The sequence below is a fragment of the Podarcis cretensis genome (assembly GCF_951804945.1).
Source record: "Podarcis cretensis genome assembly, chromosome: 5".
NCBI classification, from domain to species: Eukaryota; Metazoa; Chordata; class Lepidosauria; order Squamata; family Lacertidae; genus Podarcis; species Podarcis cretensis.
The window spans coordinates 65,138,894-65,161,435 of record NC_137174.1 but is presented as its reverse complement, the minus strand read 5'-3'; the positions used below and the strand labels follow the sequence as shown (position 1 = coordinate 65,161,435).

Genomic DNA, 22,542 nt, shown 5'->3' with positions numbered 1-22,542 from the left:
ACAATTAAGAAGAAGTATATTAATAGTGAAATACAATTAAGAAGTATATTAATAGTGAAATACAATTAAGAAGTATATTAATAGTGAAATAATTATTAAGCTCTAACTGTTGCTGTATGCAGGTTTTATTTTAGTTGTTTTTTATCTTATATTTTGGAAATGTACGTTCAGGTTTTTTTCCTTTAATTTTTTGGGGGCCCCCCAAGAGAGTGGGCCCCTAAGCTATAGCTTGTTTAGCTTATATGTACATCCAGCATTAACTGGCAGTACAACCCAAGGCACCTGACAATAGCACCAGGCAGTTAGGAACATCTAGGTCTGCAGGACAAGTCCCCCCCCCCCCCGCCCAAGAGTCAATATTTTGCAGTAGGAATTCAAACGCATGCTAGAAATCTAGGTGTGCAGAAATTACCAGTAAGTGTTCTGTCATCCTGGTGCAACAAATGCATTCTAAGATATTGTACTTTGTGCAGTGTGACTGAGAAATGCATGGAAAAGTGTAGAATGTACAAATGATTAAGGGGAAAACATATAAATACCCCATGAGCAAATCAGGATGAATTCACATTTCTATAAACTTCCAGCAAACAAATCAGAAAGAATGCTCATCATTAAACCTAGTTTAATGTGTAAGCTATGTGCAAGCAAATTGGGATAGAAGGTTATCTGGAGGGGCCTAAGGTCAAAATGAGACATCCTGGGAGGAGGCTAAGGTGAGGTGGAAAATGGAGGGCAAGTGAGGAGAGCTGCAGGGGCTGAAGTGTAGAAACGGAAAGCAAGCAGGAGGAAGCAGAGGGAGTGCAGTAGATGAAGGCTACTTTCCAGCAGGAGGAAAGCCACAGGTAGAGGCATCTCCTACCTGCTGCCCAGAGCCTGACCCCAAGCAGCTCCCTCGATAGCATAGCTCACCCAAATGAGTTCTTTCCCTTGAGAGGTGAGACAAGAAGCCAAGGAAGGTGAGGTTAGAGGGCTGTTGGAATGGGAATGGTGTTGAGGGATGAGTGTTTGGACCCCTGGGTGCTCACTTGTGGGGTGCCACAGGGCTGTGTCCTCTCCCCCATGCTTTTTAACACCTACAGTGGTACCTCAGGTTACATACGCTTCAGGTTACAGACTCCGCTAACCCAGAAATAGTACCTCGGGTTGAGAACTTTACCTCAGGATGAGAACGGAAATCGTGTGCCAGTGGCACGGCTGCAGCGGCAGCGGGAGGCCCCATTAACTAAAGTGGTAACTCGGGTTAAGAAGAGTTTCAGGTTGAAAACGGACCTCTAGAACAAATTAAGCTCTTAACCCGAGGTACCACTGCATGCAGATGAGACCCAGCTCTACCTCTCATTTAATTGGTGTATAGGGTTCGATGGTGGTCAACAGATTGAGGTTGAATCCTGACAAGACATATGTACTATTTCTAGGGGACAAGGGGTGGTGTGGTGTGGGGGAGTCCCTGGTCCAAAATGTGGCAACTGTGCTAAAAGACCAGGCATGCAGCCTTGGGTCAGTCTGGAAGTGCATGGAAGTGCAGGTTAATTCTGTGTCCAGGGCAACTGTATGCCAGCACCACCTGGTGCAATGGCTGAGACCCTACCTGCCTGTGCACTGTCTCACCAGAGCGGTGCAAGTTCTGGTTATCTCCCACTTGGACTATTGCAATGCGCTCTGTGTGGGGCTACCTTTGAAGGTGACTCAGAAACTATAACTAATCCAGAATGCGGCAGCTAGACTGATATTTGGGAGTGGCCACTGGAACCATATAACACTGGTCCTAAAGGATTTTGTTGGGAGCTGCCCAGAGTGGCAGGGGCAACCCAGTCAGATGGACGGCATATAAATAATATAACAACAGCAACAACAAGAGCATCATCTATCTATTCAGCCCATTCCAGTGATGCAACTAGGGATACACAGAATCTGGAAGACATTTAAAGTTGTAGGCCTGCTTACTTATTCTGCAAACATGGAGATGCATGCATGCAAATACACACACATACACACTCTTCCTGAGATAGAGTGGAGTCGGGGGGGGGGGAGAGATTCCATTTGCATGAAGCTAAAATCCAATGAGGTGACTCTACATTGTGAGGGCACATCATTTAGAAGCCTTGGAGAGGTGAACTGAGCTTGGAGAGGGTGGGAGTCAGGCTCTTGCTGTTTGCTCCATTTTATTTATGCATTTTGATTGAACAGAAAGCATCTAATGTCTCTCTATCACCATAAAACACATGTAAAGACATAAAATATCACCACCCTGTACAGCAGTAGCTGATTTAGTGGCATCCTTTCCCTTCTTCTCTTAGAAGGGGCATGGGAATCAAGGTACACAACACACATATTAATAAGGAGGCTTGGCTCAGCCTGTGATCTGTCACTCCTAATCTCCCATCTCCAGTCAGGCTGCCCTCTGAAAAGTGAGAGGGGGGGGGACCCACTCAGATAGCTCCTCCACGTTTCCTCACTCCTAGAGCCAGGCTGTTTGTGTCTGGGATTGAATTGCCTTTTTTGTATTAATTGCGATGGTGGCGTCGATGAGAGTAAGCATAGCTGTCAAGTGTCCCTTATTTGAAGGGACAGTCCCTTATTCCAGCGCCATGTCCCGCTGCTGTCCCTTATTAATGGACATCCCTTAAATGATGTCCCTTAAATTTCAAAGGAAGCAGCTCCTCTCCCTCCCTCCCTGCCGGCCAGGGAGGAGGGAGGCTCCAACTGTGTTGCTTGGCTGTGTTGCTCACCCAATAAGAAGTCTAACAACGACTGGGGGGTGGAGCTTGCATGCCTTGTGTGTGGCTAGTTAATGCAAGCTGAGGAGGTTTTTGAATGCTGGACGCCATTTTGTTGCACATGCTGCAGCAAACTTTGCAGTGCAAAGCCAGGCCGGGGAGCCATCTTAAGTTGAAGCTGCATAGGCCTTGTGGTGCATGTGATTCAGATTCTATTCAGTTGAACCTCTGGTTACAAAGTTGGTTGGACAGTGTTCTCGAAGCTACCAGCATGAGTTTGACCAGACTGCAGGAGGACAGGAAGACTGGAGTGCCTGGAACAGGTGAGGCTGCAGGTCCCTTATTTTGGCTGCTGGTCCCTTATTTTCAAGGCTGCTGGTCCCTTATTTTCAAATCTGTAAGTTGACAGCTATGGAGTAAGTAATTTCTGAACATTTCACTTCTGCCATTGGAATGCAGGGCAGCTCTGACTTGAAGTGGTCAAAATGTAACAAAACACTTCAAGCACAACCTGTGCCACAACCCACCCGAAAAGTGCGCCAGCAATTAGAATCTTGTGCGGTGGGAGAAACAAACCAAGATCCTTGACGGAGGCGGGAAGGATGACACTTCCAGATGACCTGTTTATTGAGCATTAAACATGATTTGTTTCTAGGGAGATTAGATGGACATTGACTATTTAACAAGCATTCATTTTGATTTGCTTGCAGGGGGGTTAATGGTGCTGCAAGTGTTATACCACACTTTCCCATGCATTTTCCTTACTGCAAAAGTCTGATCTTTCGGGAAAGCAGGTTCATTGCGCAAGACCTCCCAATCAACATTAAACGTTCAATCCTAATTTGTTGGTATGTTATTGAATCCCTCCTGAAAAGAGTGGCAGTATTTTCATTAAATATTCCAAAACATAACAAGAAAAACAATTCATTAACATTCAACAAATAAAAGCAGTGTGAATTCTCAATGGCATTAGTACTAGTGATCTGCAGAGGCCCGAGTGAACAAATACATTTTCAGGAGGTGGTGAAAACTCAGGTGGGAGAATATTCCACAAGCTAGGTGCCACAACAACAAGACAAAAACTCTGTGCTGTAGCTACTCAGTCTGCTTTGGAATCTGAGTAGAGCAGGTTTCCCTTCCATCCCTAGCCTGGCAGGAGTTTTGCTGACCCGGGCAAGCAAAAAGTGAGTTAAGCAAGCTTGCAAACTCTGGTTAGGGGCATATGCACTGTGTTGTGCTTTTAGCCCTTTGCACTAAGCAGGAGTGCCAGCTTGGCCCTGTGAACATCTATGCCCAGGGTAGTGGGTGCCATGCAGTGTGCATGGCCCTGGCATCAAAATTTGTGGGTGCCCACCCCCTTCTTGGGGAATTTTGTGGGTGCTCGGGCACCCAGGGCCCCAGCACCTATGACATTAAGTCTGCTGAGTGTTTCTAAGTGTGCTTGGTTAAACACACTTAGAAATCTGCTGAAGTTTCTAGCTGCATCCAACCAGACATGCTTAGGAACCCTCTGCATACTTGCACATTCCTAGTGCACAGCTCCAGAGAGCAGCCTGTGTGTCTGTTGTGATGCTGATGCATGGTTGGCAGGTGTGCTTCTGCCCCTGCCTGTGTCCAAACACCTGAGCATGCCTTTTTGCTCAGCAACGAGTCGTCCCCAGAGCTTCAGCCACTTTAGTCTGGAAATCAATTGTTGGGAGAAAAATGGGTAACAACATTTTGAATATCAAACAATCAAACTGGTTTTGTGGCTGTATTGGGGGCACCCAGCCAGATGGGTGGGGTATAAATGATACTGAAATATACTCAGAGTCGAGAGTGGATTTCATGCTCTTTATTCAGCTCATAGTGGTGAGGAGGAATGGAAGTTCCCCCAGAATGCCTGCTTTATATACATTATTTACACAATGGGCCCCACATGATTGGCTAATTCTGGGATTCTCCTGTAGGCCAATCAGGTTGCGGATTCCCTTCCACCTGGAGCTGGATTGGGTGGCTCCTGTGGACCAATCAGACTGCTGCATTCTGAATCCTATTTTTCTAGGACCAATCAGACTGCTGCCTTTTGGATCCTATTCAACTCAGTACATAACAGATATAACAACAACAACAACAACAACAACAACAACAACAACGCACTGAGCCTTCTCGGTGGTTGCATCCTGTTTGTGATGTTTTCTCCCAAAAAGCACAGTTACCCTTTCCTGCAAGAAGCAAAGACATTTTTATTTTCCCAGGCTTTAAAATGTATTTTTAAAGAAACACAATCAGATAGTATCCTTCTGGATATCATTTGATGGAAACCATGGGAGGGGCACTGGCATACAGTTCCTGCTTGTGAAGACAGGATGGTGGACTAGTTCATCCAGCAGGCCTCTTCTCCAGTCCTCATGATTTGTGTCCTTCATGTCCTTTCCCCACTGAATGAATACACATATTTTTAAAACTATTGTTTAGCGTAAAGTGGGTCTATTTCTATTTCTACTGTAAATTGTCCTGTGATCCTTGGATGAAGGGTGGTATATAAATTCCACAAATCAATCAATCAACAATAATTTCTATAGAACTTAAAAAAAGAGAAATCAACAAATGACAGCTATCCCTATAAACTGTATAGCTTGTTAAAAACCAGAGATGTCATCTTGTGATCCTCATAGGCAAAGTGCCTTGTGTCCAGTCCAGATGTAATTAAAATCATTAAAAAGCGAGAGAGAGAAAGAAAAGAGACTTTGGATCCCAAGGGTTATTAGTGGGATTAAGATGGTCCAGGGCCAAGCTTCGTCAGCGACAGCAGCAGCAGGTTCAGGAAATCTCTGGCTCTGGAGACTAGGATTAGGCAAACCCTTCCGATTGTCTGGATATTAGTTAGCAGGCAAGTTCTGCCTTCATCATGTTGCTCATGTGTTCTGTTAGGTGGAATACATTCCTGCGATTTCCCGTTGATCGTAGCAGTGGCGTAGCGTGGGGGGTGCAGGGGGGGCCGGCCGCACCGGGCGCAACATCTGGGGGTTAGGGTTAGGGATAGGGTTAGGGGGCGCAAATCCAGGGTTAGGGGGCGCAAATTACTTGCCTTGCCCCGGGTGCTGACAACCCACGCTACGCCACTGGATCGTAGGGACAAGAGGAATCTTTCAGAAAGGCACAGGAGGCCGCGAGGAAGCGCGCTGTAAACAAAAGCCGAACGCCGCTGAAGATATTTAAATAGGTGGCTTCTCGTTAGCTTAAAGGCAGGGGCTGCTTCTGCGTTCAGCGCCCCGAATTAATGCTGCATCAGTGGAAGCAGGAGCGCAGCGCTCCCGATCAGTCACTAGGGGCCGCTCTTCCCCTTCCTTCGGCGCTCTCTCTCTCTCCCTCGTCCCTCGCTCTCTTCCCTTAGCAAAAGTTTTTCTAAAACTAACAATACCAGCGGAAGGCAGCGCTCGCCGCTGATTGGCCGGGGGATTTTTGCAGGTTGGGTTCCTTGATTGGACAGGAGCTGCCGGGGGTGGGAAGAGTGTGGATGGTACGCGCGGGTGCGGGGGGAGGGGGAGGCGGGGAAGCCTCTCTCTCTCCCCCCCTCCCTCCTTGCAGCCTCAGTGGCTGATCCAGTTCTCACTGTACACTTTACTACGGCTTGCAATGTGACACTAAAATATACACTCCTTCGCTCTCTCACGCACACCTCACACACACACACACACGCACGCACCCACCCAGACACTCGCACATACCTTCACACACACACACATACACAGACACGCATGCACGCACGCACACACGGACCCACGCGGGCGACGGGGCTATAATCCGGAGTGGAGATCGTTCTCTCTCTCTGTGTGTGAACGGATCTAGATCGGTCGCTGCATCTCCGCGTCTGGTTGAAGCGGAGCCCGCGGAGCAGCGGGAAGGGAACTAAGCGCAGTCGCCCGACGAGGAGCTACTTCTCCGCGGGTGCGCCCGCATCATGGTTGGCGCGCCCATGCCATTGGATTTTGTCGTGCTGTTCTGCTTGGCATCTGCGATCGCAGCCGTGGAAGGTAAAGTCGACGGCGGCGGGCGAGAAAACTTTTGGGCTCCGTTGGGGGCGGCGGCGGCGGCGGCGGCTTCTCAGGACGCGCCCGCGGGGCTCTGCCTCGCCCAGGCACCTTCTCCAGGAGGAAGGCAGGGCGGCGGGCGAGGGGGACTCCGGGGGGACGAGCGGGCAGTGGAGGCTGGGAAGCGCCTGGCAGCCCTTCCTGACTCGCCAGCCAGAGGTTGCAATGCAGTTTGTGGGGCTGGCTGGCTGGCTGGCCGGGCTCCGGGGGGCTTCGCAGCCCCCGGCCTTCCCTCCTGCCTCCGTGGCGCGCAGAGCGAAACCCTTGGCCGTCGAGCAGCCTGGTGTGGCCCCCGAGGGCAGGTCGGGCTGCCGGAGACGAGGAAGGGTCCTCGCTCCGCCCGCGAACGGGAGGTGCGCAAGCGTCTCGCTCTGGGGAGATGGTGCGCATCTTGCGCCTGTGCCTCGCCTCCTCGACGGGCGCTTCCCCACCCGATATTCGCGGAGCTGGCCGTTTGTGTGCGCGTTTGTGGCGGGGGGAATTGCAGAGGAGAACCCGGGCGGGCATGCCTTGCCAATGGCTTTTGACGCGGAAGTAGCGCGGATGCTCCGCGCGCGTGCCTCTTTCGAGGTGTCGCTTAACGCGGGAGTCCGCCCCGGCAGATCGCAGTATATAATCGAGCTAGACAATCGCAGGAGCAAAGAGGTCATTTGAGAACCGAAGACCCCGCGCTTCTCAACCGTGGCTGGGGCGTGTGTGTGTGGTGTACAACCTGTCACAGCCCTCCTTCCCCCACCCCTTGAATGAATCAAGCCATAAAGCAAATCTTGGCTCCTAGAATCCGTTTTCTGCTGTCTATAGATCGTGGCTGGGAGTTTGTATCACACACTCATTCACACAAGGAACGAGCAAACCCTCGGTTTTGTATAGCGAAGGGACACCCGCGAAAGAAACTTTCCCACTCCCACAAAGGAGGTGTGTGTGTGGGGGGGGGGGGGAGTGGCTCAGGGATTTCACCAACCTGGGGAGGAGTGGAGAGGACATCCTTTGGTCTCCATCCTTTGGTGATGAGCAACTTGTGACCTTTTGCATCAAGCTGCCCCAATCTAGTTGGGGGCATCTTTATGAAGAGTCACTTCGGGGTCCACAGGACAGTACTAGGAGGAGGAGGAGGAGGAGGGTGTAGTGCTGTCAGTCATCCCCGCTAGGATGATGAATGACAAACGTGACCATTCAGAAGATGTTCAGCTGGTGCAATTAAATGGAACCATGAAACCGCTTTAGCTGCTGCCTGGATGCAACAGGGCAGTGCAACTTTGGAAACCTTGCGGTCTAAAATCCTTGCTTTCTTAAACCCCGGGAAGCCTGTTAGTCTTACGACGGGGACCATCTTCTATAAATAACACCGTGACTGTTTTCTTTTCTTAAAAAAACCTCCAAGTCTCCTCTTTTTTTGTTGAGGGCTGCAGGGATCCACCTTTTAATCCCCGCCTTATCCATGATGTAATTGAGGGATGAGATTAGCCGGGAGAAAAGCACTGACGATCTTTTCCTTTCCTTTTCAAAAGACAAATTCCTTCTTGCACTGATCTTCTCCCAGCTGGTTGTCTTTGCAGGGGCTTTTTCTTTCTTTTAAAAAAATGCTAGGTTCAAGGGAGGAGGCTGCTGCCTGCTGGAAGCATCGTGTGTGTTGGGAGGGACGGGGGCTCTGGACCTTGCTCCCTTCTTTGCTGCTGACAATTAGAAGCTGGCAGGAATGGGGGCGATTTTAAGGAGACACAGCCCTTAAGGTTTAGTTTAGCAGCCCAGGCTTAGCTATTTGTATTGATTTTGCTTGCCAAGAACGCAAAGTAGGAACGCTAATGATGCTTTATTGCAACATGCGTATTCAACATTTGGGGAGAGAATAAAAACTGTCTACTGAAGGCGATGAGATAATAGCTGCTTAATTTGTGCTACTTCTCTCACTTTTTTATTACTGTTTTGAATTTAGTGGACTAGAGAGGGAGAGGGCGGGGGTGTGTGAGAGAAGGCATGGCTAGGATGTGGCGTAGCTCCTTAAAGACAGAGCCTGCTTTACATGGCTGAAATTTCATTGGTATTATTTCATCTTAGACTTCTACAAGATGTGGGAGAATGTTTTTGTGAGTAGGTAGGGTTTGATTTTTTTTAAAAAAACAACAACAGTGGCAGCAGCAGCAGCAACACCCACAAAGGAGTTGCACAAAGGATCTGTTACATTTCATAAAAGAAACCATCCTTTGCATTTTGCCCTATGATCCTTTGAAACACTGTTTCTGTATCACTTTCCTCCCCATTGTTTACCTACCAAGTATCTCCTTGCTGTGTTATTTTTGTTTTCGTTTTTCCAAAGTCACACTTCTGGCTGCATTTTCAAAAGGCATAGAGTGAATTCACGAATGGCAGGTATTTCTAAGAGAGTTCAAGACAGCCTCTTTAAAGTTGCAGATAAACAAATACGTATGCATCCTGTAAATCAACCTCTAGTACCCTTGTTCCATTGTGCTATTTTGCCACACGTAATGCTGGCCACAGTCTGGTCGTTGCGCTGCCTTGCATGCATGAACAACCTCTGCTTCAGTACGAAATTATGAAGGGATGGTGGCTCATTTTCTTTTAACCCCCCTCCCCTCTTTACTTTTTTTTTTTTTTGGTTTTGTTCTGGAAATCTCAGGAGTGCACAGCTCAGCTAATCCCAGGGCAAACAGCTTTGCTTACCTAGCTAATTCCTAGTAACCACAGTGAGGAATGGCTTAAATCCCAGCAAAGCAAAAAATGACAATGGCTGGGAGTGGCAGGGGCTGTGCTGCATGGTTTCACAATACCTGCACCGATACTTGGGATTTAGGTTGGTTTATGGATTATGGTATTGGCTGGAATGCTATTGTCAGGAGTGGGGGGGAGGGAGAGATCCAAGACAATGGGTGAGTGCTAATATGCACTATGGCAAGACAGCTTGTGGCAGAAGAGTGTCTGTTAAAGTTTGCAGAAAACACAGGAGCGGGGGGGGGGGGGGAGAGAAGTGTGACACTAAATATTAAGTTTTCAAGCCAGGCTGTGATTTCAGGACTTGATACATTCTGACTATTGAAATTAGTGGGGAATTCTCCAGAGGCATTGTGAACATTTTCCTATTTCCTTTTGCATATGGGATGGGGGCGTAGTCAGGGACGAGCAAATCCCCTCTAGCTGCTTTTTGTTCTTGCTCTCATTGTTAAAGATTTTGGTGTTGCCAGTGCAGCGTTGAAGTGAAATGGACCAGTTTTCCTTCAGCATGCAGTCTTTGGGGATAATGTACGAGTAGCTTAAAAGTCAAATTTTGTCAAAATGCAAGGATGATAGAACCACCAGCCTGTTTCACACATGCATATAAATCGCCTTGATTTCTCAACACTCATCTTCTGCACACTTGATGACTGGCAGCTGAATGTGTGAATGGACTCAAGTTGGAGCAGGATTATAAACACTATTGGCCTAGTCCTAGGATGTTCACTGCGAATGGACACCGCACTGATAGTTCTGAGCCCTAAGGCTAAGAGGGCTTTTATTTCTAATGGTTGCTAACTTTATGTGGTGGCTAGAGGATGGTATTCCAAACAGGGTGCCTCCTTGTTAAAGTTTCAAAGGATAATCTGGGACTTCATAATAGCAGACTGGGTGCCACAACCCAGAAGGCCCTGCCCCGTGCACCCATCAGCTGTACCTCCCATACAAAGTATTTGCTTTCATGGACAAAGAGTGGGTGGGCAGATTCATGTGGGAAGATACTTTTTCCAGATATCCTGGCCTCCAACTGTTTAGGGCAGAGTTGGGGAACTTGTAACTTTCAAGATGTTGAGAGAGGACTGCAATGCCCATGATCTTTGATAATTGACCATGCTTGTTGGGGTTGATGGGAGCTGGAGTCCAGCAGCATTTGGGAGTAGTCCACTGAGCCCCCATCCGTAGTTTAAAGCACTTTTAATTGCACTAAAAAATAAAATAAAAAACCAGACCAGAAGCCAGTAAAGATGGTACAACTTAAAAGTCCCATACTCTTGTGAAAACTTGAATTGTAGCAGAGTAATTGGGGCTCTTTTGATAAAATCTACCAAAGGATACACAGGAACAGTTTCTGAACTCACAGACCTGTTTTTTTTTGTATACTGGGAACTTAACTGGAAATTCCTGTTTGACATTTTTATTTCCATTTCCCTCCAGTTGCCTATATAGCTTCTTTTTTTCTATAACAATACACTAACAGTATTTGATATGATTGTGTAATATTTTCATTCTTGTAAACATTATAATTTAAAAAAGAAAATCTGAAAAAAACACACAAATAAAAACTTTATAAAAAGGAAAACATTGCATTTAAAGTGACCAATAAGTTCTCTCTGTGGTGTTGAATCAGTGATGGTCCATTCTCACATGCATTCTACCCTTCTTTAAGTCACCAAATGATGAACATTCATGAATGAAGCCCATTGAAAGAACACTTATGGGAATGTTTTTATTAGGTACTTTAGTCCAGGCTTTGGGAACCTGTAGCCATCCAGATGTTGTTGGACTCACATCAGATGCAGCCAGAAATGAATTGCATCCAATGTGTTTAAAACATAAGCGTAAAATAAGATACATTATAATAGCAACACCTGCAGTTTATAAAAAATACACAAAGCTCTCCCCAGCAACAACCCAAATCGTGCCCAATGGCATCCTTCCAATTACTAAGAGGTTGGCAGGCACACCAGTTCTGCGTGAGATCACAGTGTGAGGTGGCCTGATGGGGCCCTTTGCGCCCTCTGAAAGGCCCAGCGGGGCTTGTTGTAGCCTTGGGAGGGCCCGCTGCACCCCACTGCAGTTGCAGGAGGGCTGACAGGGCCTGTCTGGCTGCAGAATATTGAGGAGGCCTGGCCCCCGCCTCCCCAATCGATGGTGCATCTGAAGGTTGGCAAAAGCCTCTACTGTCTAGTGAGCCGGCCCCTTTGTTGGTTACCTCCTCCTCAGAGATAAAAGGTATTTTTGTTGTTGGGAAGGGGAGGGCTAGTTAGTGGCAAAGGAGACTGGATTGTGGCAGGGGCAAAGATGAATCCTATTTTGTGTCAGCTCTAAATCTGAAGAAATCTAGGCCCAACTCAAAATTGGGTGAGGCTTTTCAAATGGAGCGTATGTGCCTGTATGTATGTACACACATACATAATTTTATTTGTGTTCCGTCTTTCCACAGTTCAAACCATGCTCAAGGCAGCTTCCAACATGAAAAAATACATAACTACAACATAACAAAAAGAATAAATAAAACATTAAGAAATACAAAACCAAACTGAACAATTTCTACATAAATCACAACAAAATCTAAAGATACAAAATACCAACAGCAAACAACCTGGCCACCAACACAAAACCCCAAACAACATCCCAGTACACAGTTTGTACTCTCACAATTGCAATTATTCCCTCTTCACTTGCCTGCATTCATATAACTTTTTATACCCCAGTCGCTTTAACTGATTTGATAGGGCCAACAATAAGTATATTTAAGTACATGTTAATTGGATGTATCATTTAGTAAAGGAAAAACAATGGCGTCAGGTCTTGAAACGGTATCCATTCCACTTCAAAAGCATGTCTAAAAACAAACAAAAGGCAAGATGGAAAGTTGGTTGATGGATGACTGAGTTTATTTGTGGAAAATTGAGGCCCTTTGTAGCGGATGGTCTTATATCCTTGCACTCTCCTTCACAGGTTCCCCTGCCATAAGCTAAAGCCAGAGAACACCAGCAAGCAATGTTTTCCCTCCTTTGGGGAATAATGGGTTGGATTCAGAGAAATGCCTATGGAAGGGGGTTGGTAGAAGCTGATTTCCCCATCCTCTCCTTGTCCAAGGAACCCTCTCCAAAAGCCTCTCCCATGGGTCGGACCATCTGCATGAGCTGAGGAATGAGGGCAGAGGAGGGCAGAGGGGATCCCCCCAGATCAGATGAAGGCACTTTCTGTGAGCTTCTGGAAATGGGATGGGAAAGCCAGCTTTGTCCAGCTCCTTTCTCTGTGCTCTTTTTCCTGGATCCAATCCCATGGCAGATGAAGTGCCACCCTTTCTGGTGACCAGCTAGTCACCCCAGCTCACTTGTAGCTCTTTCCTGAACAGGAAGAGAAAGGAATTGTTTACATGCATGGTCTCAAGTGTCTTACGTTCTCCATTTTCCTTGTGCAAGAGCAAGGCAAGATATGCCCCCCCCCACTCCACATCCATGCATCTTGCTTCCCCTTCTGTGCTTCTTTGGGCTTGCAGTGAATGGGGCAAGCAGCAACATTGAAAGGGCCAAGTTTTGTTGGCCAGGAGCCACTAGTTGCTGACCACTGTCATCAAGCTATAACATTGGAAGAGGCTTAGTGGTTCATCTCCAACCCACTGCCCTAAGGTTTCTCAGACATAAGGCAGAGCCTGTGAGACATTTCCAGTTTCCTCTTGAAATCTTTCAACAAAGGAGATACCACAGCTGCCCTCGGTGTCTCGTTCTCTTATAAAGTAGTTGGAATCAGGCTACACAAGCGGAGCAAGGGCTTTGCACTTCACCGCCCAGATTTGCAGGGGCCTTTGGTTTTCAGATATTGTATGATGTTTGCAGAGAAGCCTCTTCACTCTTCTGTCAAGTGGTTTTGGAACTCATTGAGGCGGAGGGGGCAGATGGATGAATCTTCAGTGACATCTGGGCTGTTCCTTTATAGCCAGGAGAAATAGTGGAGCAGCTGAGCATGAGTGAAGTCGTCAGACTCGCTTGGCTGCCATTGATTTCGGATAGAATTAGGCTCACAAATGGTGCTTTTGTCGAGTTAAAGGCACTTAAGATTATAGGAGGGTTCTGTGTTCCTGTGAACATGATTGCAGTTATATTTCTTAAACTTTTGCACAGTCCCCGCCCCCCCGGATTGAAATAGGAAGCACGTTTCATTTTTATGACCCCCGCCTTCAAGGTACACATATATTTTCTTGATCAGCCTTTAGAACAATTAACAAGCGTATTCCTTGCAAGCATGTGATGAAAGCCCATTGAATGTTGTTCCTGGGGTATCCCACCTTGCCCTTGGTTTGGGTTCAGGAAGAGGGCAAGAAAGCACATCAAACAGGTGACAGTTGGAGAATTTATTAAGTAGAGGGATAAATGCCCAATGCGGTTCAAAGGTATATCTTCTTCAGAGGTGCACTAGTTTTCTGTGCCAGCAAAGGACTTGCCTAAATTTCAGACGGATGAAACTGATATTCTTAGACAGAAATGACCCCTGTAGGCAATCCCATGCCCTCTTGTTCTCCAGGGCCTTTCTAAATACTTACAAATACAGGGCCAGTAGCTGCCTCCAGAAACTTAATCAGAGCCATTTGGTGCTGTCATTTGACTCACCTCTTGGCAATTGACTTGAGATGTGATGCAGCATTACTCCCAGAGCATTGCAGGACAAATTAGAATGGCTCAGCCACTGACAGCAGGTAAACATGATGGGTGAACATGTGGTCTGGTAAGCACCTGAGGTGGCAAGCAAGTGGGGTAATGGGTGGGGAGGAAAGCCTACAAGGCGTGGGCAAGATTCAGCTCAGGACACCTGGCCAGAGGTTCTCTCTGAGCTTGTATAAAAATGCAGAGGCTCTAGAAAAAAGCTACTGCAGTTGAACAGTGGCCTGTAAACCAGTTAAGCAACTTTTGATCAAGCTCATGAGTTGACCTGAAATGAGTTTAGGCCAAATCCCCTGGTTTAGGGTTACAGTTTGTAATTAGCTTTCTTGCTCTGTATCTTTTTATCAAGGGATTGTTTTTAACACAGTACTCAAGTCACAGTTCTTCTGATCGCAACTCAATGTTTTATGGCTTTTTCTTTACGGCACGTGCCACAGTTCATTTGCTTATGATCCAGAGTTATGTGGGAAAGGGAGGGGCTTCAAATAATTTCCAGAACCTTCTTTGTGCCTCCCTACACTGTCGAGTCCCTGTTAGGCCCTTGACAACTTTAATCATAACCTTCCGAAACTTGACAAAGAGGAACCTTATTATTTTTAGTCTATCGAGGAAATTACTTTGATAATAAAGCAATATCCTGGGAGAGATTTCCAATTGAAAGGGAGATTTTGGATGAAGTATGTCTGAGGTATGGTATAGCAATTTATTCCATCTGATTTGATTTGAAGCCAAATTGAGTGCCTCCCTCCAAGGTCCTATAAAGAAAACACCTTTTTATGACACTTATTTCATTCTTTTAAATCTTCCTAGACTCAGTTAGGATATTTTACTCAGTGAAGGATTTAGGGCTCTGTTTTAGAAAATCCTCTGCTTTACACATTTTTGTGTGTGTGCACACTAAATTCGATTTTGTGTGGGTCTCCACACAGGCAAGAGTGAATAACCAAAGTGTGAGCTGTCTTTTTCTCTTCAGCTTTACAGTGCCACTATAGTGGTGGGTCTGCCTTTATTTAAATTCCAGCATCGGCTGAGGGATTGTATGTTTGAATGCTACCTTCCACCCTGGAAAACCTAGCAGGTACACAGAAAAACTAGCATATCAGAGAAAGGGATTTTTCAGTTGTCTTTTCTGTCCTTGGCTAGTTTACTATGTTCAGGAAGAGGGGTTTGGGTTGTCCCCTCCTCCATGGGGGAGCATTCAGTCACCCATTTCCCCACCTGTAATCTAATATGGTTCTGTCCAATAAAAGCCATATAATGATTCTGTATCACATGTCGATCGGCTCCTCCTTCTTTAAGAGTGCTTTATATTAAATTATTGATTCTTGTTGTGCTCTCTGTGACACCATGGAGAAAGTATTGATAGCGAGGCTCATTTATTTAGTACAGTCAAGATGAAATCATTTTCTATAGCAAAACAGTAGATGAATCTTCCACTAGAAGGCATGTCATCTAGCACTCCAAACTGTTCTTGTATCCTTTCCCCCCAGGATTCTACTTCTTTTTACAGGAGTGCCTGTTTGTGTAGCACTTGAGAATGGCAACAAAAGGCCAAACTGCATTTCCATTTTTATACCAAGAAGCGATTATCAGCATGTTGACTGATCTGGTGAGTGCTGGTCCCACTTGCTTCCAACACATGCTAATACTGGCGTGCCATATCTTGGGTGTCTGCAGGAATTTTTCCAAGAGGGGGAAAGAGTAAATACTCCAAATAAAGATACACCATGCATACATTCATAGCAGTAGAGAACAGAGCTACCATTTCTGGTAGATCTGGTGACAGTCTGGAGGTGGGCCTGAGTAGATGTAGCATTTGAGAAATTAATATTCCAGGTCTACAGTATCCCTCCATTGTTTCTCAGTATGTAGACTTCATCTGTGGATGGACCTGGCAACACAGAAAGTTTTTCTGCCTACAGGTGAGTCCCCAGTTTATCCTCAGGCTTCCTTCATCTCCTCTAGCTTTTAATTAATTGCACTCCAGTGAAGTTATACAGTGGTACTTTGGGTTACATACGCTTCAGGTTACATACGCTTCAGGTTACAGACTCCGCTAACCCAGAAATATTACCTCAGGTTAAGAACTTTGCTTCAGGATGAGAACAGAAATTGTGCTCCAGCGGCGCGGCGGCAGCTGGAGGCCCCATTAGCTAAAGTGGTGCTTCAGGTTAAGAACAGTTTCAGGTGAAGAACGGACCTCCGGAACGAATTAAGTACTTAACTCAAGGTACCACTGTATTCAACTTGACTGCCCCTGTGTTTTCCTAAATAACTCGACACCAAGATAAAGAATATTGGACTACACTTCAGGGTTCAAACTACGCAGCTCTATACCCCACTAAAAATGGGTATAATAACACCTGGGGTTCTGTGCAGGACTAGTGTAACCCACATTTTCTTGGCCACAGCATTGCCCCCCGCAGAATGGATATAATAATTATTGGCTTTATGGATATTTGCAATAGTAGAGTAGGCTTTTCTTTTAATGCTTACAAACTCAGGAGGGATGAAATGATATTTTAAAAATACAAAACAAATTCCTGTCATGAACTCTGTTGCTACCTTTTGTTTATGGGCACTTTTTGCCAATCATAGCTGAACTAAAATCATGTCTACTTGAATTGTTTACTATTAGGCAGCAATCATTATCCCACTAGGGGGAAATAAAAGGCTTTAAAACTGAACCAAGAAGTTTGTTCTGTGGACAATGGATGCATCTCCATAGCTTTTGCCAAATTTCTAATCTGCTTTCTTAAATGTCAGCCACTAGCCTGATTCTATTCATTTACTAAAAAAGCACACTGAAAGAGAGGAACAAGCTAGTTTCTAACATAATGAATGAGCAGAATGGTACCTGTGTGTTTTGCCTTATATATCCAGTTCTGCATAATATTAGCATCTCTTAACTTACATGTGTAGATGCCAATTCTAAAATCATGGGTTTATGTAACTTACTCAAAGTAGACCCATTGAAATTAATAGACCTAAGGAAGTCATTCCTTCATTTCAGTGGGTGTGCTCTGAGTAGAATACAACACAATTTGCGCAGAAGTGCAATACTTTTCAACACTGTAGGGAAGACTGTGGGCAGGTGACCTATGCGTCTGCTCAACCTCTTGCCTAGATGCCAATGTTGATGGGCTACTTCAAGACCCCTGCTCTCCCTTCAGACAGAGGAATTCATTTAAAGAAGGGTCCTCTGTAAAGTACAACACAAGGCCACCAAATTGATCATGGTTGAAACTACTGAAATTTACAAGAATATAAAAGGAGATGACTAACTCCTGAGATTCGCAACAATGCAAGTACAGTGGTACCTTGGTTTAAGAACAACTTAGTTTATGAACAACTTGGAAATAGAACGCTGCAAACCCAGAAGTAGGTGTTCCAGTTTGTGAACTTTGCCTTGGAAGCAGAACATGTTCCGTTTCCTGTTGAGTGTGTTCCATTTATAAATTGAGTCCAACGCTGCTAATCAGAGGCTTTCTGTTGAGTCTGTCGGCTGTTGAGTCCCAAGCACCCACTCAACACAGAGGTGATATTTGGAGCTTTGGTTTTTGCTATTTTTTGGTGTTTTTGTTTGTGTGGCTTTTTCGTTTTTTTGACTGTGACTTGTTCTTCATTTTATCGGACTTTGTGACTGTGGCTTGTGATTTCGTTTTTGTGACTGTGTGGAACCCAGTTCAGCTACTCACAGATTGATTGTGTGACTGCAGAAATGGATAAAAGCCCCCCATCCAAACAATGACTATCATCAGTGCATGTAAGAATTTTTTTTAAATTTTTTTTATCATCTACAATACTGTCCTATTTATTTTATAGTACAGTACATTGATTATTCCTTTCATTTTATGGATCAGTGGTCTCGTTAGATAGTAAAATTCATGTTAAATTGCTATTTTAGGGGTTGTTTTTAAAAGCCTGGAATGGATTAATTCATTTTGCATTACTTTCTATGGGAAAGCATGCCTTGGTTTTAGAACACTTTGGTTTTGGAACAGACTTCTGGGACTGATTAAGTTTGGGAACCAAGGTACCACTGTATGTGCATGCAATACTATACCCACTTACCAGGGAATCAATCCCATTTACATTACAGTGGGACTTCTGAGTAGAGGTGCACAGAACTGTGCTGTAAAAAATAGACCTTTTTTTTAAATTGTGCATGTCCACCCCATTGTTCACTTACTTGCCTCTCTCCTTATCAATATCTGATTGTATCCTCTGCCTTTTCTCTGTGTTAATATAGTGAGAATCAGCTGGAGTAGCTAAGTGTTCCTCAGTTTTGTTTACTTTTTTGTTCAAAAAAACAGCCAAGAGTCTGCACATTGCCAGGCCTCAGTGAATCAAAGCAGGTTGATGTAAGGCAATTGAGATGGCTTCCACCACAGTTTAATTATAGTCTCCCTTCCCTCTGCCTGAAACAAAAGGGAAAGAGCTATTTTAAAAAAAGCCCACTCTGCCAGATGCTGAGTACCTCCTGAAATGATAACACCCCCACTTCTTGCAAACTTCAGGAGGACTTGAATGTTTTCCTTTCGCACATGTTTCTCAGCATGTAATCCCCAAGCCATCTAAGCACCAGCCAGAGGGTCTCCTTTCATTGTCGCATACAACTCTCAGCATGAGCCCCTCTGTGTTTGACTTGCTAATATATATATATTATTGCACTTTGGAGCCAGCGGTGGGCAGCTCATTTATGGCCAGCCCCCAAGTTAGCAAGACACAAAGGGAGCTATGGGTTTGAAGTAAATCCAAGGGGATACCATATTGCAAATTCTAGGTGATACATCCAGCACTTGAGCAAATAGCACAGCTGGCATCTCGAACAATTCCCTATCTAAGAAAGCATCTGAATTGCTATTGTACATCAAGCCTGGGCTATTTATATTGTTTCCATTTCCAGCCTAACATCCTTGAGTATTTGAAGGGGGAGGGAGAATGCCAATTATTATGCATCCCTGGAATTTAGCTTGTGATCACATTTTATTTGGAGGGGTGAGGAGGAAAGGAAGACAGAAGAGGCAAGGTTATTTCACCTGGTACTTGTGTGTGTATGGCACAAAGATTCACTCAAACGTAATGGTGCTAGTCTGTGCTCTGGTATTGAAGAGCCAAGGTGCTTCTCTAGGCTACAGATGACCCTGATGACTCATACTGTACAGTGTTATGAAATGCTGTAAAGACTGAAAAAGGGTTTTTGTTCCGACATTCAGATAACAAGGCTCAGTTTGATGCAAGAACGACCTTGATGCAGCCATCCTTGAAACAGTGCAGTTAGTATTGCTATACATGACTGACATGGCAGGCTAATGCCAGCTTTGGTGCAGATATGCTCCATTCAGGCTCCTTTACTTGGCATTGCCTGAGTGAGGGCATCACCATTCTGCCATACTTAACACCACTGATGATGTGGGCAGCCTTTGGATCCTCATGTTCTCTCCCCTTCCCCAAAAGATGAACGCTTTAGCTGAAATGCCGAGTTATTTTTAAGCCTCAAATGGTAGCTGATAGTTGGGGTGTTAAGTGCTCTTTAGTACATACAATAAAATTTTGCACTTGGATACAGTGCTCTAAGTTCACATGACATGTAAGTGTATTTTGACAGAAGATGGACATAGTGCAGTTGGGTGAAAACGGCCGAAATGTAGTAAGAAGTCAATAGCTGCAGCAGCATCCCAGAAAGTGGGATAAAGCTGTTTGTAACAAATGCATATGCATTATAATAAGATCCAGTTTGTGTGGACCTTGTAGCCTTTTTATCTGCTCTGTCCATCTGTTCCACCTCTACTTAGCTCTGCATAGGTAGGGTAGTCGGGTAGCTTGGTTGTGAATGCCCCAATATGGGAAGGATAGCTGGCTGTTTGAGTGAAGTGTGCAAAAGGCCTGGATTGGTGGATGAATACGTGTCAGGGACTGGGCAGAGGAGGAATGGTGGAGAACGCCTTCCCATCCTGACCCTTCCAGGGAGGAAAAATACAGTATAGATTTACAAGAGGGGTTTGAGGGAGGCAGATGAGGGGGAAAGTTGTGAAATCATGGGAGAGCCAGAGCAGCAGCTGGCTGACACATTGTCATTAGAAAGCATTTCCCAGAACTCAGCAAGCCTTAGAAGTAGGAGAGCAAAGAGCTCAAACACAGAGGGCACATAGCAGCACCTGTAGAAGAGATGATGAGAATGACGAATGAAGAAGTGGGAGAGACGGGGGGTGGGGGTGGAGATTCACTCAGGACAATGCCATTATCCAAGAGGCTGGGTTCTATAGCATCTCTCTGTAAAGATAGAATTAAAAAAAGACTGTAAGGAACTTTTCATTGTCTTTATACTTTCCTGGGCAACCACCTGGGAGTCGCTGGCAGCATCCTAACAATACTGGTATTGTGGCAGATGAATCTACAGGCTGAGTGTAACAGAAGGTTATAGTGTTAAGAGCATAGGAACATAAGAAGAGCCTGCTGGAACATGCCAGTAGCCCATCTCCCCCAGCATCCTGTTCTCGCAGTGGCCAACCTGTGGGAAGTCCAAAAGCAGAACCTGAGCACAACAACACTCTTACCTGTAGCAGCTGGTACTCAGAAGCATATTGCCTCCAACAGTGGAGGTAGAACATAGCCATGGTGGTTGGTAACCATACGTAGCTCTATCTTTCATGAAGTTGCCCAGTCCTCTTTTAAAGCCACCCAGGTTGGTGGCCATCACTACTTGAGATGGTTGGACAACCTGAATAATTACAAGCTTACAGTGTTCATCTTTCAGTGAAATAAACCTGAGCAGGCTTGAAACAAATCCTGCCCATGGGCAAGCAGTCCTATATCCTTTCAAATAAGTTTCATTTCCCTATAGAATGCGGCGTCTGTTTCTGATTGAGGCAAGACCCATCAGTCCACCAAAGGGGAATAAACTTAGGCGCCCTACCCTGCTTGCCAAGTAAACTTTGGTAGCTCCCAGCCATGACTGATTGCAACTTTCAGCACAAGCCAATTTTGCAAGAATACACATAATGAGAAATAGTAAGAAAAATTGGACAAGCATGAAAGGACCTAGCCTTTTTATTTTATATTTATGAATTATTAAGGAGCACTGGATCAAGATTAACTTCCTTTGTTCAATATTTATTACTGTTTCATTCTCCTGGAAGTGGGAGCACTGTGGGTTCTGATAGATAGGTCCTGCATTTGCATGATAGTTAATTCAAATATCATCCTATCCTTGGGTGAGAAGCTAATTTGTAATTTCCTATAAAGTATTGCCACTTTATGAAGGCAATGTATAATGATACACTTGAGTCTTCCATGCTCCCCTCTGTTCCCCATGTTAAAAAAAAAAATACTTGAGAAAAATTCACGTTCTTTTTTCTTTTTCTTTTTCTACATTGGATCAATCTGGAAAGTGTCCACTGGCTCTACCTTTACATTTTAGTAAGAAAACTATGGGAAGCACATAGACCAATCCCCCCCACCTCCTGTGTTGGAATGTTTCCACATCCCTGGAATATGTTTATTCAAGATGGGTGGATAACGGCAGCCTTATTTTTCTGGTTGTAAAAGCCATAATCTAGTAGGTGGTGGGATGTCTCTCTATTGTTCTGCAAACAATATTGTCTATGTTCAGCCAATGGCTGGAATTTAAGCTTGATAGCGGTTTTGATCTTATTCTTTTTGCTTATTGGATGCTTTCCCCCAGCTGGTTAGCATCCTTCTGACAAAAGCAGAAAACTAAACATGTACAATGGCTTGAGTGTATGATAAATATTCTGCTCCTAGGACACCTGGGGTTCTGCTTACAATTTTCACTAAACACTACCACAAAACTACTAGCTATGATTTTGTGCCTGGATCTAATGCTGACATAGTAGTTAGCACATTAATGCAGACTGTACCACACAGAAAGTGCTGCAGTGGCAGCTGGCTCCATTCTGGCCTCCTGAGCTGGCTGAAGACATTTTGCCAACTGAGACATGCCGTGCCACCAAACGGTGCCCTTTTGCTGCCTTCTCCTCACCCAATCCTGTGGTTCTTCCCCAATGGTGCAAAGCCATCTCACCCTATGATTCATTGTTCTGAGGAAGGAAGGTATGTTATACCATAGCATCTTTTTTCAGAGAAAGGCAATGTCAGGGTGAGATGGCCCCAAACTCAGCTGTGGGTGCATGGTCACATTAGTGTGGTAGCAAATATTGTTTAAAGTTTATTGGCAAACTGTTAAACAGTTTTGGCTGCTGCAGCGAAATGATGGCAGTATTCCTATAGCTCTCTAGAGTGGGGCCATCTTACCCCACAATGCTTCACTCTGTGGATGGAAGTGTGGACACATAGAACTTCTCTGAGAGCCTTTTGAAGTAGGACAAGACCTTA

General features: G+C 45.2%; 1 protein-coding gene across 12 annotated transcripts in view; it reads left to right on the top strand.

Moving 5' to 3' along the window:
* EPHB1 (EPH receptor B1) overlaps positions 1-22,542 on the top strand; it is a 366,263-nt gene that overhangs the window by 2,284 nt on the left and 341,437 nt on the right. For 6 of the 12 annotated variants that reach the window (XR_013839288.1, XR_013839289.1, XR_013839290.1 and 3 more), the window contains exon 1: positions 6,263-6,733. The exons of 2 other annotated variants lie outside the window; for them this stretch is intronic. Coding sequence is in view for 3 of the 10 variants with exons in the window: in XM_079977254.1 (XP_079833380.1) it covers positions 6,661-6,733 (73 nt within the window). In the remaining 7 variants the exon portion in view is untranslated. Of the gene's footprint in view, positions 1-6,261; positions 6,734-22,542 lie in introns of those variants that run through there. 4 more of the 12 variants (XR_013839287.1, XM_079977254.1, XM_079977256.1 and 1 more) reach the window with 1 other exon arrangement.